Source organism: Micromys minutus (genome assembly GCF_963924665.1).
Source record: "Micromys minutus genome assembly, chromosome: 13".
NCBI classification, from domain to species: Eukaryota; Metazoa; Chordata; class Mammalia; order Rodentia; family Muridae; genus Micromys; species Micromys minutus.
In genome coordinates, this window is record NC_137982.1 from 7,078,622 (window position 1) to 7,098,310 (window position 19,689).

The following is a 19,689-nucleotide window of genomic DNA, read 5'->3' on the forward strand; positions in this document are numbered from 1 at the left end:
CAGCAAGAACCAAAAGGATGGTTCACGGTCAGGAAAGATAAATCATCGAAATATGCAAGTAATTAAGGTAGCATCTCACCAAACCTCCCTACGAAGGGGGCGGGGATGGGACGGCTCAGTCAGTAGAGTCTGAAGTACCAGCCTGAGACCAGAGTTTGTATTCTCAGCACTAAAAACAAAAAACCAAGCAAACAAAGCTGAACAACCACACCCACGGGAGCAGGGGGTGGAGGCAGGCAGATCCAGGGACTTGGTGGAGGACAGGAAGCTTCCGTGAAAATAAAAACCCACCAGGATCAAACGAGGAGCCGAGAATAAAACACTCAGTGGAGACTGGACAGATGGCTCAGTGGCTAGGAGCCGCTTTCTCTTTGGGGGATCTGCATTCCTCAGGGTCTATGCCACCTGTGTGACTCCAGCTCCGAGGGATCTGACACCCTCTTCTGGTCTCTGCAGGCTCTGTGCATAACGTGGTGCACAGACATACATTCAGGCAAATGCCCACACACAAAGGAAAATAAGAATATTTTGGCAAACCATAAAAAAACAACGATTTCTTTAATAATAAAAAATACACTAAAATCAGTCTTTGACTTCTTCTTCCCTTCCTTCCCTTCCCTTTCTTTTCTTTTTGTTTCAGCCAAGGTCTCCTGTAGTCTTAGTTGGCCTTGAACCTCAGTCCTCCTGACTCCACCTCCCACGTGCTTGGATTAGAGGCTTACAACCTAAGAGGAAAAACCGCTGGAGCATTCTCCACAATCAAGAAGAAGATAAAGAAAGCCACAGAGACGACTGCTCTCTGTACAAGGAGGTCAGACTGTGGAAGAAGATAAGAAAAATAAATACAAGGTACGAAGATAGAGAAAGTGGGAGGCCGCCGCCAGCAGGGCTGCTGCCAGGAAGCCAGAACAGGGTCTCCTCGGGAGGCTCTGATAGCGATAGGGAACCCACATTCTAGACATCTAGAATTAAGGTCTCACAAACAGTGCTGATGGGTGCTGGGACTCCTGCCTAGGTTCCCTGGAAGAGGAGGCACTGCCTCGACCACTGAGCCATCTCTCCCATCTAGAATTTTTCAGCTTTTGGAGATGGAGTCTCATATGTCCTAGAATGGGTTCAGGACACTGTGTAGCCCAAGATGACCTCCATCACCTTCCTGTTTCTTCTCCCAGTGCTCAGATCACAGGCTGGAAAGCACCACTTCCAAAGTCTGAAGGGGGGCTGTCTGCCGTCAAACTTCGTGATTCCTGGACCCCACGGGGTGGCACCCCCTCGGTAAAGTTACCTCTGCCCAGGCCACATGCTTGCTACTAATCACAAAGTCACACATAAATAAATAATTGCAATTAAAAAAAAAAAAAGCAACACTTTAAGTTCCTTCTTAGTAGAAATTTATGGTCACTTGAGAAATGAATGACTTTTGGTAAAGTAAAATCTACTCTCATGATGTCAAGAATTTACATTTTAGGGTGCTAACTAATTAAACACACACACACACACACACACCCTTCCAACTGAGACATCACCCCACTCCAGGCATTTTGGACTCATCTGGCAGAACTGAGTGGCACCATGAGAAACCAGAGAAAAGCTCAGACTGTGGTGCCCAAACGGCCCTGGGCATCATGAATGAATGCCACTATTTAATGGCATAATTGTGTTTACTTTATCTTGATGACTTTCATAAAAAGAAAATGGAGCTTCTAGGGAAAATCTGCAGACACTGGTCCCGGGAAGACAAGGGAGCACTTCATGTCTGAGCCATCGGAGAGGAAAGCTCTCGAAGACTTCCAAATGCCCTTCTCACCCCAGCCTCCTGGGTGTCAGCCTGAATGAACCCACGACACAGCTGGGCAGAGGGACCAGCCTTTCTGATGATGTTGAGCTGCCAGACTCTCCCTCATGGGCAGAGATGGCTGCTTCAGCTGCTTAGACATGGAACTCTGTCTTCGACAAGCCATTAAGGAAGAACGTGGCCTCCTGAACCACGCCTGTAGTGAGGAGTCCAGGTCTCCCATTATACTCGGTGACTAAGCATTATCACCTCAACCCTGGCCCCAGGGTGATGACATAAAATGAAACCCTTCCTCCCGTCAGGTACCCTCTTGTGGTTATGTCTGAAAGAGGAAGCTAAGGCCAGGCCTTTGGTGGCTGTGCAGGAAGCACGCTCCAGGTAGGCGAGACTTGGACCCCTCACCTTTTCCACATCCGCCTTGGTCACATTGATGTCAGCATCCATCTTCTCGAAGTACTGCTGTGCACGGTCGGCCTCTTTGCAGTCCCGCTCAAATCTCCTCTTACTCTGTAGACAGAGCACAGCCAAGCCTGCTGGTCACCCACCCACCCTGCCACCTCACCACCACCTCTAGAGAGACCCCACTGCCATTTTCCCAGGAACCCAGACCTCATGCTTCATCATTGCAGAAGTGACCTAAGTGAGCACTGGTCTACACTGGAGTAACCCCTCTCTGTTCTCTGCACAGGAATTACCTGCCTCTACTGGAACACTTTTGAATGAGTGTGTGCACCTGTTGCTTGCACATGAAGAGGTCAGAGGTCAACACCGGGTGTCTTTCTCAATCACTCTCTACACTGTTTTAAATAAATAAATAAAATTGCTTTTCATTTTGATAGTGTAGTGTAGGTAGCTTCAGAACCAGAAACTTAAATTAGAGGTAGTTGTGAGACACTCAGCTCCGGCACTGGATACTACACCAGGTCCTCTGCGTGAATATCAGGTGCTTCAGATAGTTGAGTTGTTATCTCTGTAGCCCGTCCACCTTGCTTTCTGAGATACAGTGTCTCACTAAGCCTGGAGATTGCTGATATGCTAAACTTCCTGGCTGGACCAAGAGCCCCTGAGATCCTCCTGTCTCTGCCTCCCCAGTGCAAATTAAATGAAATACAAATGAGAAAAATCTAGAGAGAAGCCTCCTTAGAGAAGCCTCCTTTTTTTTTTTTTCTTAATGAGCCATTCACACCAGATTCAGATTGAAATGAGCTGGTCTGGGGAGACACTGGTTTAGCTGCTGGCTTCTGGCTACCCACTTACCGACTCAAGCTGCTTCCAGCACGTCTCTATGTGCTGCTGAGCCTTCCGTCCATCATGGAAGTTCTGTGAAGCAGAAAACAGAGCAGGGGTCAGCATCTCCCTCCTCATACTAACACAGGAGGAAAAACCTTCCACTCAATTAACGATTAAGTGGCTTTAACGATTTGTTTTTTTATATGTGTGTTTTCTGTGTGTGTGTGTGTGTGTGTGTGTGTGTGTGTGTGTATCATGTTTATGCAGTGCCTGTGGAGGCCAGAAGAGGGTATCAGATCCCCTGGGGCTAAAGATGCTGGGAACCAAATTCAGGTCTTTTGCAAGAGCAGCTAATGTTTTTAACTGCGGAGCCATCTCTCCAGCCCCTTAAGTACCCTTTAGGCATCATCTGGGCTGGAGGTGCAACTCGGTGGAAATATGTCTGCTTAGTATGTGTGAGGCCCTGCAAAATGAATAAGCAAACATTGAACTTCTAGTCTGTGCGGTCCAAAGAAATGTTAAGAGTTCATGCTGGTCATCCAGGGGGTTTTCCAGAAGTTCAAGCCAGACTCCAAACCCAAGCGAGGTCCCCATCTCAAACAACAACCAGAACTTACATAATAAACAAGAGATGGGGAAATGAAAATAAGACAGGTTGAAGAGTTCCTTCTCAAGTTTCAGACACAGCAATATTGAATGTAAAACTGTCTGTTGCTTGCAAAAACAACAGACATGGGTTACTGAGACTGCCTTCACACCAGGAGATGCAGCACACACCTTTAATCTCAGCTATTGGAAGGCAAAGGCAGGAGGATACTTGAGGCCTGCCGATTCCCATCTTAAAAGAAAAGCATACAGCAATCACTGCGTTCATCTTTTGAGCACTTGTGAATTAACATGTTATATTTCACCTCCCACAAGTGAAAAATTGTACTGTCCCCCCAGCTTCTCCTGGCTTTATTTTTTTTCCTGTTCACATGTATGGTATGTACGTGATCCTATGGTGGTATGTATCTGCCCGCTAATTCTTTTTTTCTGGCTGAATAATATTCCACTGAACAGACGTGCCACATTTATGTAGCTGCTCACTGATATTGGTGGATATTTGCTTTGTTCTTAGTTCAGGGATCATACAAATGTTGATGGTACAAACAGCTGTGGGCTTTCTGTAAATAGAAATTGCCATCTTAGAACCTTTAAAATGTTGAATTGTTACTGTGTTTGGGTTCACGTATGATATGAGTGGGGGGCTGTGGATGCAACAGCTCCTGTGGAGGCCAGAACATAACTTGCTTAAGTTGGTTCTCTCTTTCCAATGTGTGGATTGAACTTTATCAGTTGGGCCATCTCACTAGCTCTAGAATCTCTTAAAACAGAAAGGCCTCATGGCAGACATGTGACTACTGTTAATTTCCAAGGACCCCAGAGAGCCAGGTCAGGGCAAGTTGCTGGGAGAAAGAAACTGATAGCTCAGGGTCTGACTGAACAGACACTGTGGGTAAGTCTGAATTTGGATGATGTGAAAGGAAGGCTCCGGATTGGAGGTTGTTGCCTGGTGACGCTGCAGGTGGGAGAACCCTAAGCACTCTAATGCTAGTCCCACCAGCAGACACCATCAGTGTCTTCTGATTAGTCAAGCCACTGGGAGGTGAGAATCAGACATGAGTTAACAGAAGCCCAGGTCTTTGAGATAGCTCAGTGGATAAAAATGCTTGATGCCAAGACAAACACCCAGCGTTCCATCTGGGGTCCCACATGGTGAAAGGGGGGAACCAGCATCCCAAAGCTGACCTCTGACCTCCAACCATGTGCTTTCCCTGTGCACACGAATCCTGACATAAAGAGAACTTAGCAGAGTCCCTCCAGGCAGAAGAAGAAACCAAATCCGCAGAGCCGTCCTCTGACCTCCAACTGAATACCGCAACACGCATGCCCAATAAATAAAGTCTCCCTAAAACTACCATTTCCCTTCAAGACACTTCCAACATCACTAATGGGATCAGTAGACCTTTTCTGCAATAACAGAGGCCACAGTACCTCTGCTGGGGTAAAGGGCTCTGCCCTCTGGGTTTGATTAGATTTGCTGCCCGAAGTTGCCGAGTTAGGGAGGCTTGACCAAGGATACAGTAAACTCTGAGCCCTTCGGGGGTTCACCTTTGACTTGGAGGACAAGGGGCAGGAGCAATCTCCACCCTGGTTGTCCTGGTAAATGCCCTTCTGTGTGCATATGCACCTGTGGAGGCCAGAGGTCAAAGGTCAGTGGCTTCCTCCATCATACTCCCCCCCCCCATTTTGGGGAAATCTCTCACTGAACCTAGAGCTCATTGGTTCTGCTAGACTGGCAGGTAACCTCCTGGGGTGTGCCCAACTCTGCTTCTCCTCACTGGGTTACAGGCGTGCACCACCACACTGGGGTTTTATGGGTGCTAGGAATTCAAACACAGGTTGTGTCTATAAAGCAAATAGTTAACCCACTGAGCCATCTCCTTAGCCCCTACATACTCCTTTAGATAAACCTTCCCTTGTTATCCAGGCTGACCAGATACTTGCTTCCTGACTGTCAAGGTAAGACTGGGTGGGTGGTAGAGTGACTCACAGGAAGTCCCAGGTCCCTAATGTCCTTCTGCAAAAATCTTTCTTTGAACCTCCTTCTTTAGACCTTTAACTCAGCAGAATCTGGGGACAACCAAATGCTGGGGAAGGCTGGGGGAGGGGACAAGACCAGCCTTTTGCCAGAACAATGATATTTTATAAAGGGACAAGTTCTTGTCTTTCCGGAGGTCACTGCTTGAGTCCCTACGAAGTTCAACTTTGAACATCCTGGTTTTTTGTTGTTGTTGTTTTGTTTTAAAGATTAAGGTTTCTTTTACTTTGTTTTTTAATTTTATATGTCCAAGAGTTTTGAGTACATGTATTTTGTGATCCTGAGTGTGCTTGGTGCTGAGGAGGTCAGAAGAAGGCTTGGGATCCCCTAGACCGGAGTTATAAATAGCTGTGCTCTTTCATGTGGATATTAGGAACCAAATCGGGGACCTGTGCAGATGCTTTTAACTGGGAAGCCATCGCTTCAGCCCCAGTCCTTCAGTTTTTGGTCTCTACAGCCTCAAAGGTCTTGTCCCTCCAGCCTTCACTTTTTAATCTCCTAAGGGACACAGGGCAGGGGAGGGGGGAGGACAGAGCCTCAGGCTCAGACTGAAGGAGCCAGGGGCAAGGCTAAGGGAGAACCCAGCGGATTACAGGGCGTGAAGAACCCTGCAAGGGAGAATGGACAGGAAGCTGTGCACAGCTTGTAAAAAGGAAGGAGTGGAGGCCAGGAAGAAGGGGAAGGGACGTCCTGGGCGGGGAGGGGGGGCAGTTAGGATGGATCTCTGTGAGTTTCAGGTTAGTCTGAGCTACACAGTGAGACCCTGTCTCAATAAATAAATACATCTTTAAAAAATTCATGTTTTGGGTAATTCTGAGGAAAAACTCAGAGAGGAAGTTCTCTGGCTGTCCGTTATGTAAGCGTGTGGGAAGCATCCACATTTGCTGTGCACCTTCCACGGTTGTCTTCCATAAAGACACCTCAGAGATACACTGCCCATCATGAACAATACCCGAACACTGAGCAGGAGGTGATGGTTCCCTCCAGCCTTTCTTCTGTGGGTGTAACCCCTCTTCCCCCACAGAGCCCCCCCCATTCCTCTGCGCATGACTGACCCCGGGAAGAGGTCACCAGCTCCAGCTGGCTCCTTGGAGGGAAAACAGTGGCTTGAACAGTTAGAAAGCTTAAACAAATAAAGCAGATTTGCCAGATGCATTTGTTGTTTACGGACAAACAATGGCAGGGCGCTTCTTCCCGGGACAGTGAGTGAAGTGTGTTGGAGAACCCTGCTCACACCGCTCTGAATAAAGAGGGATTGTTCCCAGGACAAAGCTATAAGGGCTGCTTTGGAAGCCCAGGATGAAGTCACCAGTGCTCTTCTCTCCTGTCAGAAAAGGGACAGGAAATGCCATCTCTGGGGACCCAGAGGAATGCTACTTTCTGTAATAAGAAGCTTTGGTTCTCTTTTAAAAACACAAGAATAGACGTTTAAAGAGAAAAAGAAAAAAAGAGCAAAGAAAAGCAAAGAGGAATCTGAGGTCAGCTCCAAGGACTTGTTTTTATTTTCATTTCAGGTTTTTTGTTTTGTTTGCTACAGGGTGGGGCCCTCCATAGCTCTGGCTGTTCTATAACTCTGTAGACCAGGCTGGCCTGGAACTCACAGAGATCCGCCTGCCTCTGCCTCTGCCGGAAGTAAAGGCGTTACTGCATCCAGCTCTCGGGAGACCTTCCTTCAGAGAACTGTAGCTCAGTTGACAGGGCACTTGCCTGTGTGAGAGCGTGAGGACCTGAGCTCAGATCCCCGGCAACACAGAGGAAGCTGAGCACAGTACTGCAGCGATCCTAGCAGGCGGGAGGCCGGCAGGAGGAGCCCTGGGGTTCACTGGCCAGCCAGCCCGGCCAAATCTTCAAGCTCCAAATTCAGCGACCAGTGAGGAATCCTGTCTCAGAGAACGAGGTGATGAGCAAAGGAAAGATCCCAGCATTGACCTCTGTCACCTCAAGTACAAGATCGGAAGAGAGGAAGGAAGGGAGGAGGGGAGAGAGGAAGGAAGGACAGAGAGAATGAAAAGCCTGAATTTGGCAGTGTCACTCATCACTCCAGAGGCAGAGGCAGTCAGATCTTTGAATTTGAGGCCAGCCTGGTCTACAGAACAAGGTGGATAGCCAGGGCTACATAGCAAGACTTTGTTTCAGGGGTGGGGCAGAGCTGGACCTTGTGTCAGGAGGCTGAAATCCTGACATTCTGGGGTGGGGTGAGATGGGGTGGGCAGGGGCTGAGAGTCAGGAGATGGCTAAGTTAGAGGCCAACTTGGCCACCTACAAAGAGAGTCGGTCCCAGGCCAGCCAGCCATTCATGCAAAGACAGTCTTAAAACAACAAGAGATCAGAGACGGCAGCTCCTTCGGCGACTACTGTCCTGCAGGTGACACATGCTTATCACACTCTGTGCAAGGAGTCAGTGTGGCCAACTCACCTACTCACCAACGGTTAAGAAGGCAAAACTGAACACTGTTGTGGAAACAGCCGCTTCAAACACAAAACAGGAAAGTTACAGGAACGCTCCCTGTACGGGGAGCAGTCACCCCTCTGGAATTTTAAACACAGCTCAGTTTCCACAGATGGAAACAAAAGACACAGAGACTTTAAAAGGGCAAAGAAAGAAGGAGCCCCCAGTCAGCATGTGTGGTGGGGCGCTGTCCTGTGGGCTGGGATGCCACCACCGGCAACCCCAACTCAGGGTCTCCTGGTACAGTCTAGCTGGCCTTGAACCCTCCACCCCTGAGCCTCAACCCCACCAGGGCTGGAAGAGCAAGTGTGCGCAGCCCTGGCCCCCTTTGGAATCTGAGTGTAAATCCATATGGTGTGGGCTGATGTGATTCGGTGTGAAGACCCCGTGTGGAAACTGATCACACCCACCCAGTGTTCTGCATCACACCTAAGCCCGACAGGGAAAACAACATTTGTGGCCACACGTCTGCTTCACACACTTCACACACATACAAACACTTGCACACACACTCTGAGACCCAGGGAGGGGAAAGAGAAGGAGATTGCGCCTTGGCCTTGGATGCTCGCCACAGTCAGGTGAGCACAACGGTCAGAAGGAAGCGGCACTCTTGGATCGGCCTTACGGGGAAGACAGGCAGATGAGTGTGGACCAGGAGCGAGCGGGGGTGGGGCGGGCCTGGCAGTCACTGAGACACTGAGCTAGACAGTTGGTTCAGGACTCCTGGGCTAGCATGGAAGCACGGTGCCATCCTCTAGGTGACAGATGATGATGACACCCGGGGTTCTGGGCGACAGGGACGGTGAATGGAGAAAATCTGAGCTCAGGACAGCTACTGGCCCACCAGGACTGAGCAGACAAGAGATGGAGGGTGGGGCTCTAGCTCAGTAGAGCACTTGGCCAGTATGCTCGAGGTCCTAGGTTCAATCCTTAGTATTGTCAGTGAGGGAGAGAGGGGAAGAAGGGAGAGCGAGGGAGGAAGGGGGAGAGGAGGGAGAGAGAGTCAGGAGGGAAGTCCTGGTTGTCTTTCCAGCACATGAAGTCAAAAAGAAAATGGAAACACTCTATTGTCAAGGAGGGAAGGCTGTTACCCCATGAACAATGATGCTTAAACTTCTTTGGTCCGTGTCCTGGCAGTGGCTCAGTGGGCCTGGATTCCATCCCCAGCACCCTATAGATGGGGGAGCCAGTGCACGCTCACCAGCTCACCATCCCGGCTCTCGGGCGCACAGGCAGGAAGATCAGGCGTACCTCTAGTACGTCTGGCTAGTGACTTCACAGCCAGCCCGGACTGTACAAGACCTTATCTCAGACCAAACCAACCCATCAGCAGGTGAATGCGGAGGCCTGGGAAAGCTTCAGCATGGGCAGTTGCTTCCTCTACAACTTCCTGGTTAGTTCCTGGTGAAAAGCAAAGCTCAGTGCCTGGTGACCAGTGGAGCAGATTATCTGGCTGCAGAGAGACGTGTGCCTGGCGCTCTGCTCTGCACGGGCTGGCAAGACCGTCTGGGCTCCTCAGTCTCTAGAAACTCTGCCTCTGAGGTAAGTGGGGTTTCACTACAATGGACCCCAGGTGGGTACAAAAGCGGAGCTCTGCCAGCCTCTAAAACTCCAGTGAGTCCCTTCACTGTACAAACGTCATCGCTGCTGTCACCTCCTCAGCAACCCGGACCTCAGGCAAGCCAGTCCAGGTCTCAGCGATGCGGTTTGGAGAGACACTCGGGAACTGATTGGTAACTGCAGGAGACCGTTAATCTAGTAAATGAGTAGAGGTTGACCTCAGGCCACACACCAGACAAGCTTTAAGCTTGTCTCACTTCTGGGGATTCAGTGGGGATGGGGGTTGGACGGTGGGAAGGTTATCTCACTTTTCACACAAGCTAACTAAACCCATTAAAACCAGTAAGCCTACAGATCAACACAACAATAAAAAGCGCTTAAACAAGAATCCAACAGCCGAACATAGAGCTCAGAATAATTGTGTAACTTGTTCAAAGGTCTGGCTTTGAGTCCCGAGCTGTAAATTAATCTACGAATGAATGTCTAGTTATCTGATAACTATCTGATTATGAAAACAATCCATTTTCCAGAGGACGGGCAGAAAACAATTCCATTAAATGGGGAATAGAGGATTTAAAGTGCAGGGAGAAGGCTCAGCCAGCGAGTAAACCTGCTGACCTGAGTTCAAGCCCTGGAACCTCCGTAAGACAGGGAGAAGAAAACAGACTCCTCGGACCAGCACTATCCAGTTTCTAAGACAGACTGAGGTGTCTGTGGAACTTTGATGTGACCTCAGCAGAAACCCAGAAATGAGATCCTCTGGCCAGCACCACTAAGGAAAGACAGGAAAGCCTGGAGTAGAAGCAGAGGCTTGGATCCCTTACAATCACTGGCCTTGTGGGTAAACTAAAAAACCAACAACAAAATAAAAGCATGTGTGTAGCCACGCTTAGCCCTGAGGTCCAGGTGGCTTGTGTGTCACCCACAGTCAGACCACGTATGACCCAATAGACCCAAACCACCTCCTTGTGCTCCAGGGTCCTGAGCAGTGGGCACCTTGCCAGACCTCCTACGGGGAAGGTTAACCTGAAGTCCTAGCAAATGTCAGCTACCGCTATCCCGAGGAGTGGGAACAGGGCTACCAATCTCCCTGACGGTCAGTGTGTTGAAACACCCACAGGACAGTCCTGAAAGCTTTTGGTTTTGTCAGTGATTTTGTTGTTGTTGTTTTGAGACAGGACCTCATTGTGTAGTACTGGATGTCTCGAAACTTGCTTTGTAGACCAGACTGGCCTCAAACTCACAGAAATCCACCTGCCTCTGTCTCCGAAGTGCTGGGCCTTAAAGGCATGCTCCGTCACTCAGTCTGTTTTGAGCCAGAATCTCTTGCAGCCCAAGCTGGCCACGAACTCACTGTGTAGCTGAGGAAGATCTTGAGTCCAGGATCTTCTTGCCTCTACCTCTTAAGTAGGCTCTACCCCACTGGCCTTTTTGTAAACTTTAAATTTAAATTTTATTGTATCTATGTGTGTATAAAAGCAGCCTGTGTATTGAGGTCAGAGGAAAACTTGCAGGAATCGGCTCTCTGCTTCTACAGTGTGAATCTTGGGGACCAGACAAGAGTCATTGTCATCAGATTTGAGGGCCAAGATCTGTCCAACAGAACCATCGAACTCTCTCACACACATACACACACACAAATTCTCACAATGCTCACATTCTCACGCACACATGCTCACTCACACACACTTACACATGCTCACAACACACATTCACACATACCTACATACACTCACACACACACACACACACACACACTCATATAAGATCAAACATGCACACACACACATTCTCACAAAGCTCACTCACACACACATTCACACATATCCACATACACTCACACACACTTACACACACTCACATAAGCTCAGACACACACACACACATGCTCACAACACGCATTCACAAATGCTCACACATACTTTCATGCACACACATGCTCACATTTACACTCCCCCCACACACAGAATTTTTTTTTGAGGTAGTGTCTTGCCAGTTAGTTGGTTCTATCCTCTAATTTGTAATCCTCCTGCCTCAGCTCCCAAATGCTGGGATTAAGGGCCTGTGTTACCACACTGAACTACACATTCCTTTAAAATAATGGTAGCTATGATATAGGAAAAAAGAGATGGCTTCACAAGGCCACATAAGAAAATTCCACAAATACGTATTTGCTCATATTTTTTCCATTATGTCTAGAGATTTCACAATGCTCTTAAGTGCCAGTCCAATTTAATTGCAGAGTGCTTCAACAAATAGAGTGGTGTTTGCAGATCCTGCTAACAGAACCTCTGACTGCCAGACCTGCACTGCTTACTGGTGAGTAACACTCCTTAAAACGAAAGGGTGGCTCAGTGGTTAGGAACGCTGGCTGCTCTTGCAGAGGAGCTGAGTTCACTTCCCAGAAACCACACGGTGGCTCAGTCTGTGACTTCTGTTCCAAGGGATCCCATACTCTCTTTTGACCTCACTGGGCACCGGGCACAGGTAGGTAAAACACTCTTACACACTCATACATGCACACATGCACACACACACACACACACACACACACACATATGCTGGGGGTGGATCACAGTGCTCTCTGTACATGACAGGCATGTCTACACACACATACACATGCACACACATGCACAAACAGACTCACATACACTCACACACACACTCATACATATACACACGCACACACATTCACACATGCACAAACACACTTCTCTCACACACTCTCACACACACATACACACACACACACTCACACACACTCACACACACACTTGCTGGGGATGGACCACAGTGCTCTGTACAGGAGAGGCAGGCCTGCAGCACTGAGCCTCACCTCTGGTCCCTTCCTGGTGAACTCTTGAAAAGTGCTCACCAACGGGCTGCACTCTCAGCCCTGGCTCATCTACTATTTCCCAGCTATTACCATTCCTTTCTCCCATAACTTCCAGCATGCCTACTTTCTGCGTGCCTGATGAGGTCGGCAAGGACATCCCTGTCCTGGAGGAGCAGACATCTTCATGCAAGGTACAAGAAAAACCAGCAAGCAAGCTACTCTACACAACACCTCCTGTTGCTGTGGGGCGGGGTGGGTGGGGCGTGTGATTAGCGTGCACACAGTCCTGGTTCTGTCTCTAGTGCTTCTCCAACTTCCCCAGAATCTAGACACGGTTAAGCACAGTGCGGAAAGGATAATATAAGGAATTAGGGAGATGGCTCGGAGGTTAAGAGTGCTGGCATGGCAGGCGGATCTGAGTTCAAGACCAGCTTGGTCTACATAGTGAGTTCCAGGACACCCAGGGCTACACACACAGAAAAGCCCTGTTGCAAAAATAACCCAAAACATTGCAAAGCAAGAAAAGGCCAAAAGGGAGAGGCATTTTCAGTGCAGCAGATGAGAAAGTCCGTTGGAAGAAGGCCTAGCAAAAGGCTTTCTCAGGGAGGAAACCTGAACAAAGGTCCTGAGGCCAGTGAACCTAGCCACAGGCCACACAGCTAGAAGAGAGGGATGGGAGGGGTGTGTCTCTGATGGGCTGTCCATCTTCTGACTCACTCACGGAACAGAATAGGTATTTGTTAAAAAGGTGAGAGCAGTTTCTGTTTGGGGAGCTGACTAAAATGCTAAGCCCTGAGCTCAGAGAAGGATCAGAACTGGGAGCCCTAAAAAAGGAAGAGAAACCTTTGCAAAGATCAAGGCAAGCCCAGGGCAGCAGGCCTGTGCTGTGTCCAGATTCCGTGTACGGATTTTATCTTTATAATAGGGAGTAACGTCCCCCCCCCCCCCCCCAGCCCAGCCCTAGGGGTCTGTCTCACTGCTTCCTAGATGTTTCACAAAATAAAGTGCCTTGTTGGGTGTGGTGGCTCGAATCTTTAATCCAGGCCCTCAGGCAGGTAGGGGCAGCTGAATCTCTGAGTTCGAGGCCACCAAGGGTCTACAGATAGAGTTCCAGGACAGCCAGGGCTAAATAGTGCAACCCTGTCCTTAAAAAAACAACAAAACAATACACAAACAAACAAATAAGCAAAATAAATAAAACACAGTTCTGCACCCTGGAGCTATGGATGGATCCCTGACTTGGCTAATTCAACAGCAGCCTAACTAGCAAGGAAGCTTTTATTTAGAATCTCCACTGAAAAGACTCCAGCTACAACAAGCTGGCTCAGCAGGTAAAGAAACCAACTCCTGAATGTTGCCTTCTGACCTCTACACACAGATCACAACAGGTATTAAGTGAACTCACACAGCACCTATGTACCCACCACACACCCACTGGCCTTGAATGTCTGACCTGCTGGCTTCCACCTTCCATGTGTGCCACCCTGCCTGGCTCTAATTTAGTTTGTTTTATATTTATTTTTATATGTGTGAGTATTTTGCCCACATTCATATATCCATCCCACATTTATGCTTTGGGCCCAAGGAGGTCAGAAGAGGGCCTTGGATCCCTTAGAACTGGAGATGATTATGAGCCATGTGGGTGATGGGAACCGAACTTGGGTCCTTGACAAGAGCAGCTAGTGCCCTTAACCAATGAACTCTCTCTCCTGACCCTGTTTGTCTGGCACTTGTTATGTAGACCAGGCTAGCCTTGAATTCAGAGATCCATCTGCTTCCTCTACTGCTCAACTGTTTAAGGTGTGCGGTATCACATCTGGATCCTTTTGGGCATTGTTCGTCAGGACAGGGTCTCACTATACGTCCTTGGAGGCCTGGGACTCATTGTGTAGCACATGTGGTCATCGAATTGGCAGAAAACTTTTTGCCCTGCCCCCTCTTGATCTCCCAGTGCTAGGAACACGGGTGTGAGCCACCACATTCCACTCCTTGTTCTCTCAGCTGGGAGAGCATCCTTGTCTTTGGTCCATCCCTCGGGGGAGGACACCCCAATATGCATTACCGATTTCCTCTCCTGCTTCAGCTCCTGAACGTAGCGCATCAGGTCCACCGTGATCTGTGACGTCATGTTCTCGGAGATAACCTCATGTTGCCCGGCATAGTCATTCATCTCATTCAGGGTGGAAAGAAACGCTTTACACGCCGTGTACCTGAGGACAGATCACACCGGCTCCTTCTCAGACAAGCCCACTTCCATCCTCACATGCTGAGGAGATAGTAATTAAGATCAGTCTGCCCTGCATCTGCCTCCCAGAGGATCTTGCCGGTTTATTATGTAACAGCTCAGAATTAATTACAACCCAGACACGGCCACAGGTGCTCTGTGAAATGCAGCCTCTGCCTCTGTTTATTCTCAGACCAGAGATGGTCCTAAACTCTGCCCGTGTCCACAAAGTACACCAGGACCTGAATCAAAGACGGTACTTCCATTGTGCACAATGACCCAACACTGCCTACTGAGACAGGCATGGCTCTTAGCTGGATGAACAGGGGAAGTAGGGCTTCTGATGATACAGAAGAGAGCCCAGACTCTAGGGCAGTGGTTCTCAGTTTAAGGGTTGCAGCCTCTTGGGGGGGGTGTCAAATGACCCCTTTATAGGAGTCACAAACCAGAGATTCTGCATATCAGACATTCACATTACAATTCGTAACAGTAGCAAAATTATAGTTACAAAGTAGCAATGAAATGGGTTTACATTTGGGGGTCGCCACAGCATGAGGAACTGTAGGAAAGGGTCACAGCGTTGGAGGATTGCAAGCCACTGGTCCAGGGTTTACCCCACACACTGCCCGTCTGGAGTGGGTCCAGTGGCTCAGGGTCACTGTGTCCCCCAGGTTCATGGACACAGACAGGAAGGTGAGACAGTACTCATATGGCAGGACGCAGTTCCCTCCCGTCCCCTTCACAACCACCAGCTACACACATAGCTCACTACACATCGACCAGCAGTGAACATACTTGTACTCCTCTTCTTCCTTCGAGTTCTTCTTGGGTTGGTATTTCTTCGAAAGATTCCTAAGACGAAAATGAAGATGTGTCACCTTATTTGGAAATATACTGAGGAATCAGGAATGACAGATGATGCATGCGCCTTACTAGTTTTTTTTTTTTTTTTTTTTTTTTTTTTAAAGTCATAGAGTTGCACAATTAAAGCCTGTTTGTGGGGCCAGCAAGGTGGCTCAGAGGGTAAAGGCAGCTTGCTGCCAAGCCTGGTGGCCTGAGTTTGAGTCCCCAGGACCTACATGGTAGAAGAAAAGAACTGAGTTCACAAAGTTACCCTATGATGTCTGCACCCTGTGGTGTACACATCCTCACATACATATGATATATGGTAATAAATAATAAAAAAATTGAGTCCAACCAATGGCAGACTATAAACCCATAGACTACTCTCCTACAGAAGTGTGCATATAGATCAGAGTTACCTAATGAACACATTTAAAAAGCAAAAATTTCTGTTTATGTTTATGGGGGGGGGGAGGCAAAAGAGGAGAAGCCCTTCATACTGAAGGAGCCTTCATCAGTCTCTCAGAGAGCCAGGTGGAGGGGACAGAGTGGGGTGGGCAGGGCTGAAGTCGGCAACAGATGCTTCTGTGTGTGGGTGCAGGGAACACTGAAGAGCCTGTGGCTGCCTTCCAGACAGGTTTAGGGAAACAGTAACCACTCCTCTTGTTAATCGTAACTTACAAATTAAAAACTCTACTCCTCAGTTCATACCTCACATAAAAATTCTCAAGCTGGGGTTTAAATTTTTTTTTTTTTTTTTTTTTTTTGCCAGGTGGTGGTGGCAGTTTAAGTCTTCTGTTGAATCTCTGGGAGTTTGAGGCTAGCTTAGTCCACAGATTGAGTTCTAGGATAGGGCTACACAGAAAAACTCTGTCTCAAAAAAAAAAAAAAAAAAAAAAAATTGAATCCACGTTTCCTTTTTAGCTTCTAGGACATAAAACAATGTCCATGTTAAGCGAAATAGAAGGAAGCTGAGCCTGACTAGATGCAGCAGATGTTGCTTTATGAGGACTGGTAAGAGGACTCAGCGGATCAAGGTTGGTCACTAGGCCAGATAACTTTGATCCCAGAACCCACACTGTAGAAAGAGAGAATGCTTCCCATAGGATGACCTCTGACCTCCGCGAGTGCCTGGCTTCTGCTATCATGCCCAGCTTACAAAAGGTACCTTTTTCCCCTAGAATTCAGTATGTAGTCAGGCTGGCCTTGAATCCACTGAGATCTCACTGCTGGAACTACAGATGTGTACCACCATGTGCAACCACAGACATGAAAGTCACATTTTTACCCTCAATTCCTAAGCAAGATCGAAGACCTGTCATGGGGGATAGTCTGTTACCCACGTAGCCCAGGCTGGCCCCACACTCACAGAGATGTCCCCCACCTTTGGCTTCCAGAGTGCTGGGATTAAAAGCATGCACCACCATGCTTCCGCCCCCCACGTTTTAGCAAAGGCTTGAGTGAAATTATGTGGTGTGTGCTATAGTCATACCCAAGCCCCCACAAGCACACACAGAGACTAGAAGCCAGCAAGAGCCCTCTTCTCCCATTCTCTGCCTTGTTTCCTTGCGACAGAACCCAAGGCCAGGCTGGCAGCCAGCCAGTGCCCATACCCTTTGAGAGTCTCCACTCCCTGCAGCTCTGGAATTATCGATATAAATGGCCACGACCAGTTATTTCTATGGGTGATATGGGCTTGAACTCAGATCCTCATGCTCGACAAACAGGCACTCTTACCCACTGAAGCATCCCCAAAGTCCAAGGTTCTTTCTCTATAATCCCTTTCCAACCTCTGGGGACAGGCTTTCCGGCTTTATAGTAAGCTTAAAAAAAAACAAAACAAACAAACAAAACAAACAAAAAAAAAAGAAACCACGCATACAGGGAATCCCTCAGAACACTGCCTTCAGATTTTCCGGATCTGCCGAGGAACACAGTGTGTTTTCTACACTCAACCAGCCCTTTGGGTAGACTAACAAACAGAGAAGAGGAAAATATGAGTTTCTGGGGCTGCTGGCTCAGATCTGGCCAACCCTATGACCCACAGGGGATTTTAACAGCAGATACTTGGGCCCTTTTCCAGGTGCTCTGAACCAGAACATCTAGGGTGGAGCCTAGGAATGTTTGGATCTGTTCTTTTATTTTTCTGAACAATTACCATGAGACGTCTGAATCAGGGGTAGACTGTGAAGGGGTGCTCTCCCAGAAAATGGAAGGCACCAGATAGGAGGTGACCAGGGATCCGGCCAGAGCACAGTCCTGTAATGTTTATGAGGCTGAGGCTGGTAGATCCTAAGTTCAAAGTCTGCCTGGACTATAGAGTCAGCTCAAAGTCAGCTGGAAACACACACACACACACACACACACACACACACACACACACAGAGAGAGAGAGAGAGAGAGAGAGAGAGAGAGAGAGGGGGATAGTTTGCATTATCAGACAATAAACACATGAAGAAGGATGCTCACCTCAGTCCACACACCTTGGAAAGGTGTTTCTGGGAACAGGGATAGAAGATGGAGGTAACTTAGAATGTTAGGACTGACGCTGGTTCCACCCGGCTGGCCATGCAAAAGGAAATAAGGCCACTGCCCCGAGTCAGTTCAGACAGAAGCTGACTGAACTGAGAACATACTCAGGGACAGGAGACCTGCCCTGACAGTATCCACATTGTCCCTTCCCATCTGTGGACTCTGAGAACCTGGTCAAAGTGTGTCTGTGGTCTCTACGCCTCAGGTCTCAAACTTCACACGTGGGGAAGTCCTCACAAACCTAGGGATTCCGTGGGAGCATGCCTCTCCTGAATAACCCTACCCACATCCCAAAACTCCTAGAGTTGCAGGACAGACAATAGCTTAGAATCCCTAAGTCAGGCCTTTTCTCCAGCTGATGCTCAGAGGCAGCCTGTGTCCAGCCTCCAGGGAGAGCAAACTCAACCTGTCGGCCCCAGAGAGAACTGGAATAAAAATATGGGAGGGTCACAAGGGGCAGTCACTTCCAGGGCCACTGGCACTCACATAATACATTGCTAGCATCACTGTGCAAAGAGCATGCTGGGAGTCAGCCAGAAGACTTCCAGCCTCATTTCCTTTGGTCCTTGTAACCAGCAGTCCTCATGGGCAAAATGGCTAGATTTAGAATCATCATGGATGTACACTTCTGGGTACGTCTGGGAGGGTGTTTCCAGAGAGCTTTAGCTGAGGAGGAAGAATATACCCTGCTTGGGTCAGCACTGTCCCACAGGCTGGGGGCTTGGACTGAAGAGAAGGAAGTGAGTAGCCTTTACCTCTTTGCTTCCTGACTACACTCACAGCTGAAGCAGCTGCCTTAGGCTCCTGACACCATGATGAACTGTGTCCCCTAGAACTGCAAGCCAGAGCCAGGACAAACCCTTTCTTGTTTAACATGCTGGTATTTGGTGGGTGAGAAAACTAGCTCACCAACTTTAGAAGGCAGAAATTCTCACTATTCACATTTTACTGTTGTTCCCAGAGAACAATGCACTCCAAATCGTACAGCTGTGAAGAAGGCAGAAGATCACCTCTCTCCGTCCCCATTGCCCCCTCCAGAACCCCCAACATTCCCACCCCACCCCACCCCCGTACCACCCCTCGCCCTGGGAACCAGGAGGTGAGCGCAGCCAACTCACTAAACTGCCCCAGGTCAAGCAAACCTAATTTGAAAAGATTTGTCAGGCGCTGTCAGAAGTGGAAAGGGGGAGACAACAAGAAGAAAAACCCAGCCTGGAGAAAAATGAAAACACACAAGAAAACACACACACACACACACACACACACCCAAAGAGTATTTCACATTAGAGGGAACTTAAACTGCAAACCTGGAGGGCAGAAAAGCCCAAGACAGACAAGATGTGAATGTCAGATTCAGAAATGAACAAATGGACTCTGGGCAAAAACCACGGGAGTGGCCACTGAATAAACACACCCGGCTTTATCTAATTTAATAAGAAAGGAGCAAGATAGCCACTGTGCCAAGACAGGAACATAATTAAAGAGCATGCTCAGCCCCCGAGCATAGCGCGGATGCACGGTCACCCTGCAGGGATTTACTCAGAAAAGGCCAAGTTGCCCACAAGGAAAATGTTCT

General features: G+C 48.5%; 1 protein-coding gene across 4 annotated transcripts in view; it reads right to left on the reverse strand.

The window, feature by feature from the left end:
- The window catches only part of FNBP1 (formin binding protein 1), a 107,404-nt gene that overhangs the window by 48,740 nt on the left and 38,975 nt on the right, over positions 1-19,689 (reverse strand). For all 4 annotated transcript variants that reach the window (XM_080928205.1, XM_080928207.1, XM_080928206.1 and 1 more), the window contains exons 3-6: positions 15,534-15,590; positions 14,577-14,724; positions 3,053-3,115; positions 2,198-2,302 (exon numbers count right to left, since the gene is read on the reverse strand). In XM_080928205.1, coding sequence (XP_080784331.1) covers positions 2,198-2,302; positions 3,053-3,115; positions 14,577-14,724; positions 15,534-15,590 — 373 coding nt within the window. The remainder of the gene's footprint in view (positions 1-2,197; positions 2,303-3,052; positions 3,116-14,576; positions 14,725-15,533; positions 15,591-19,689) is intronic.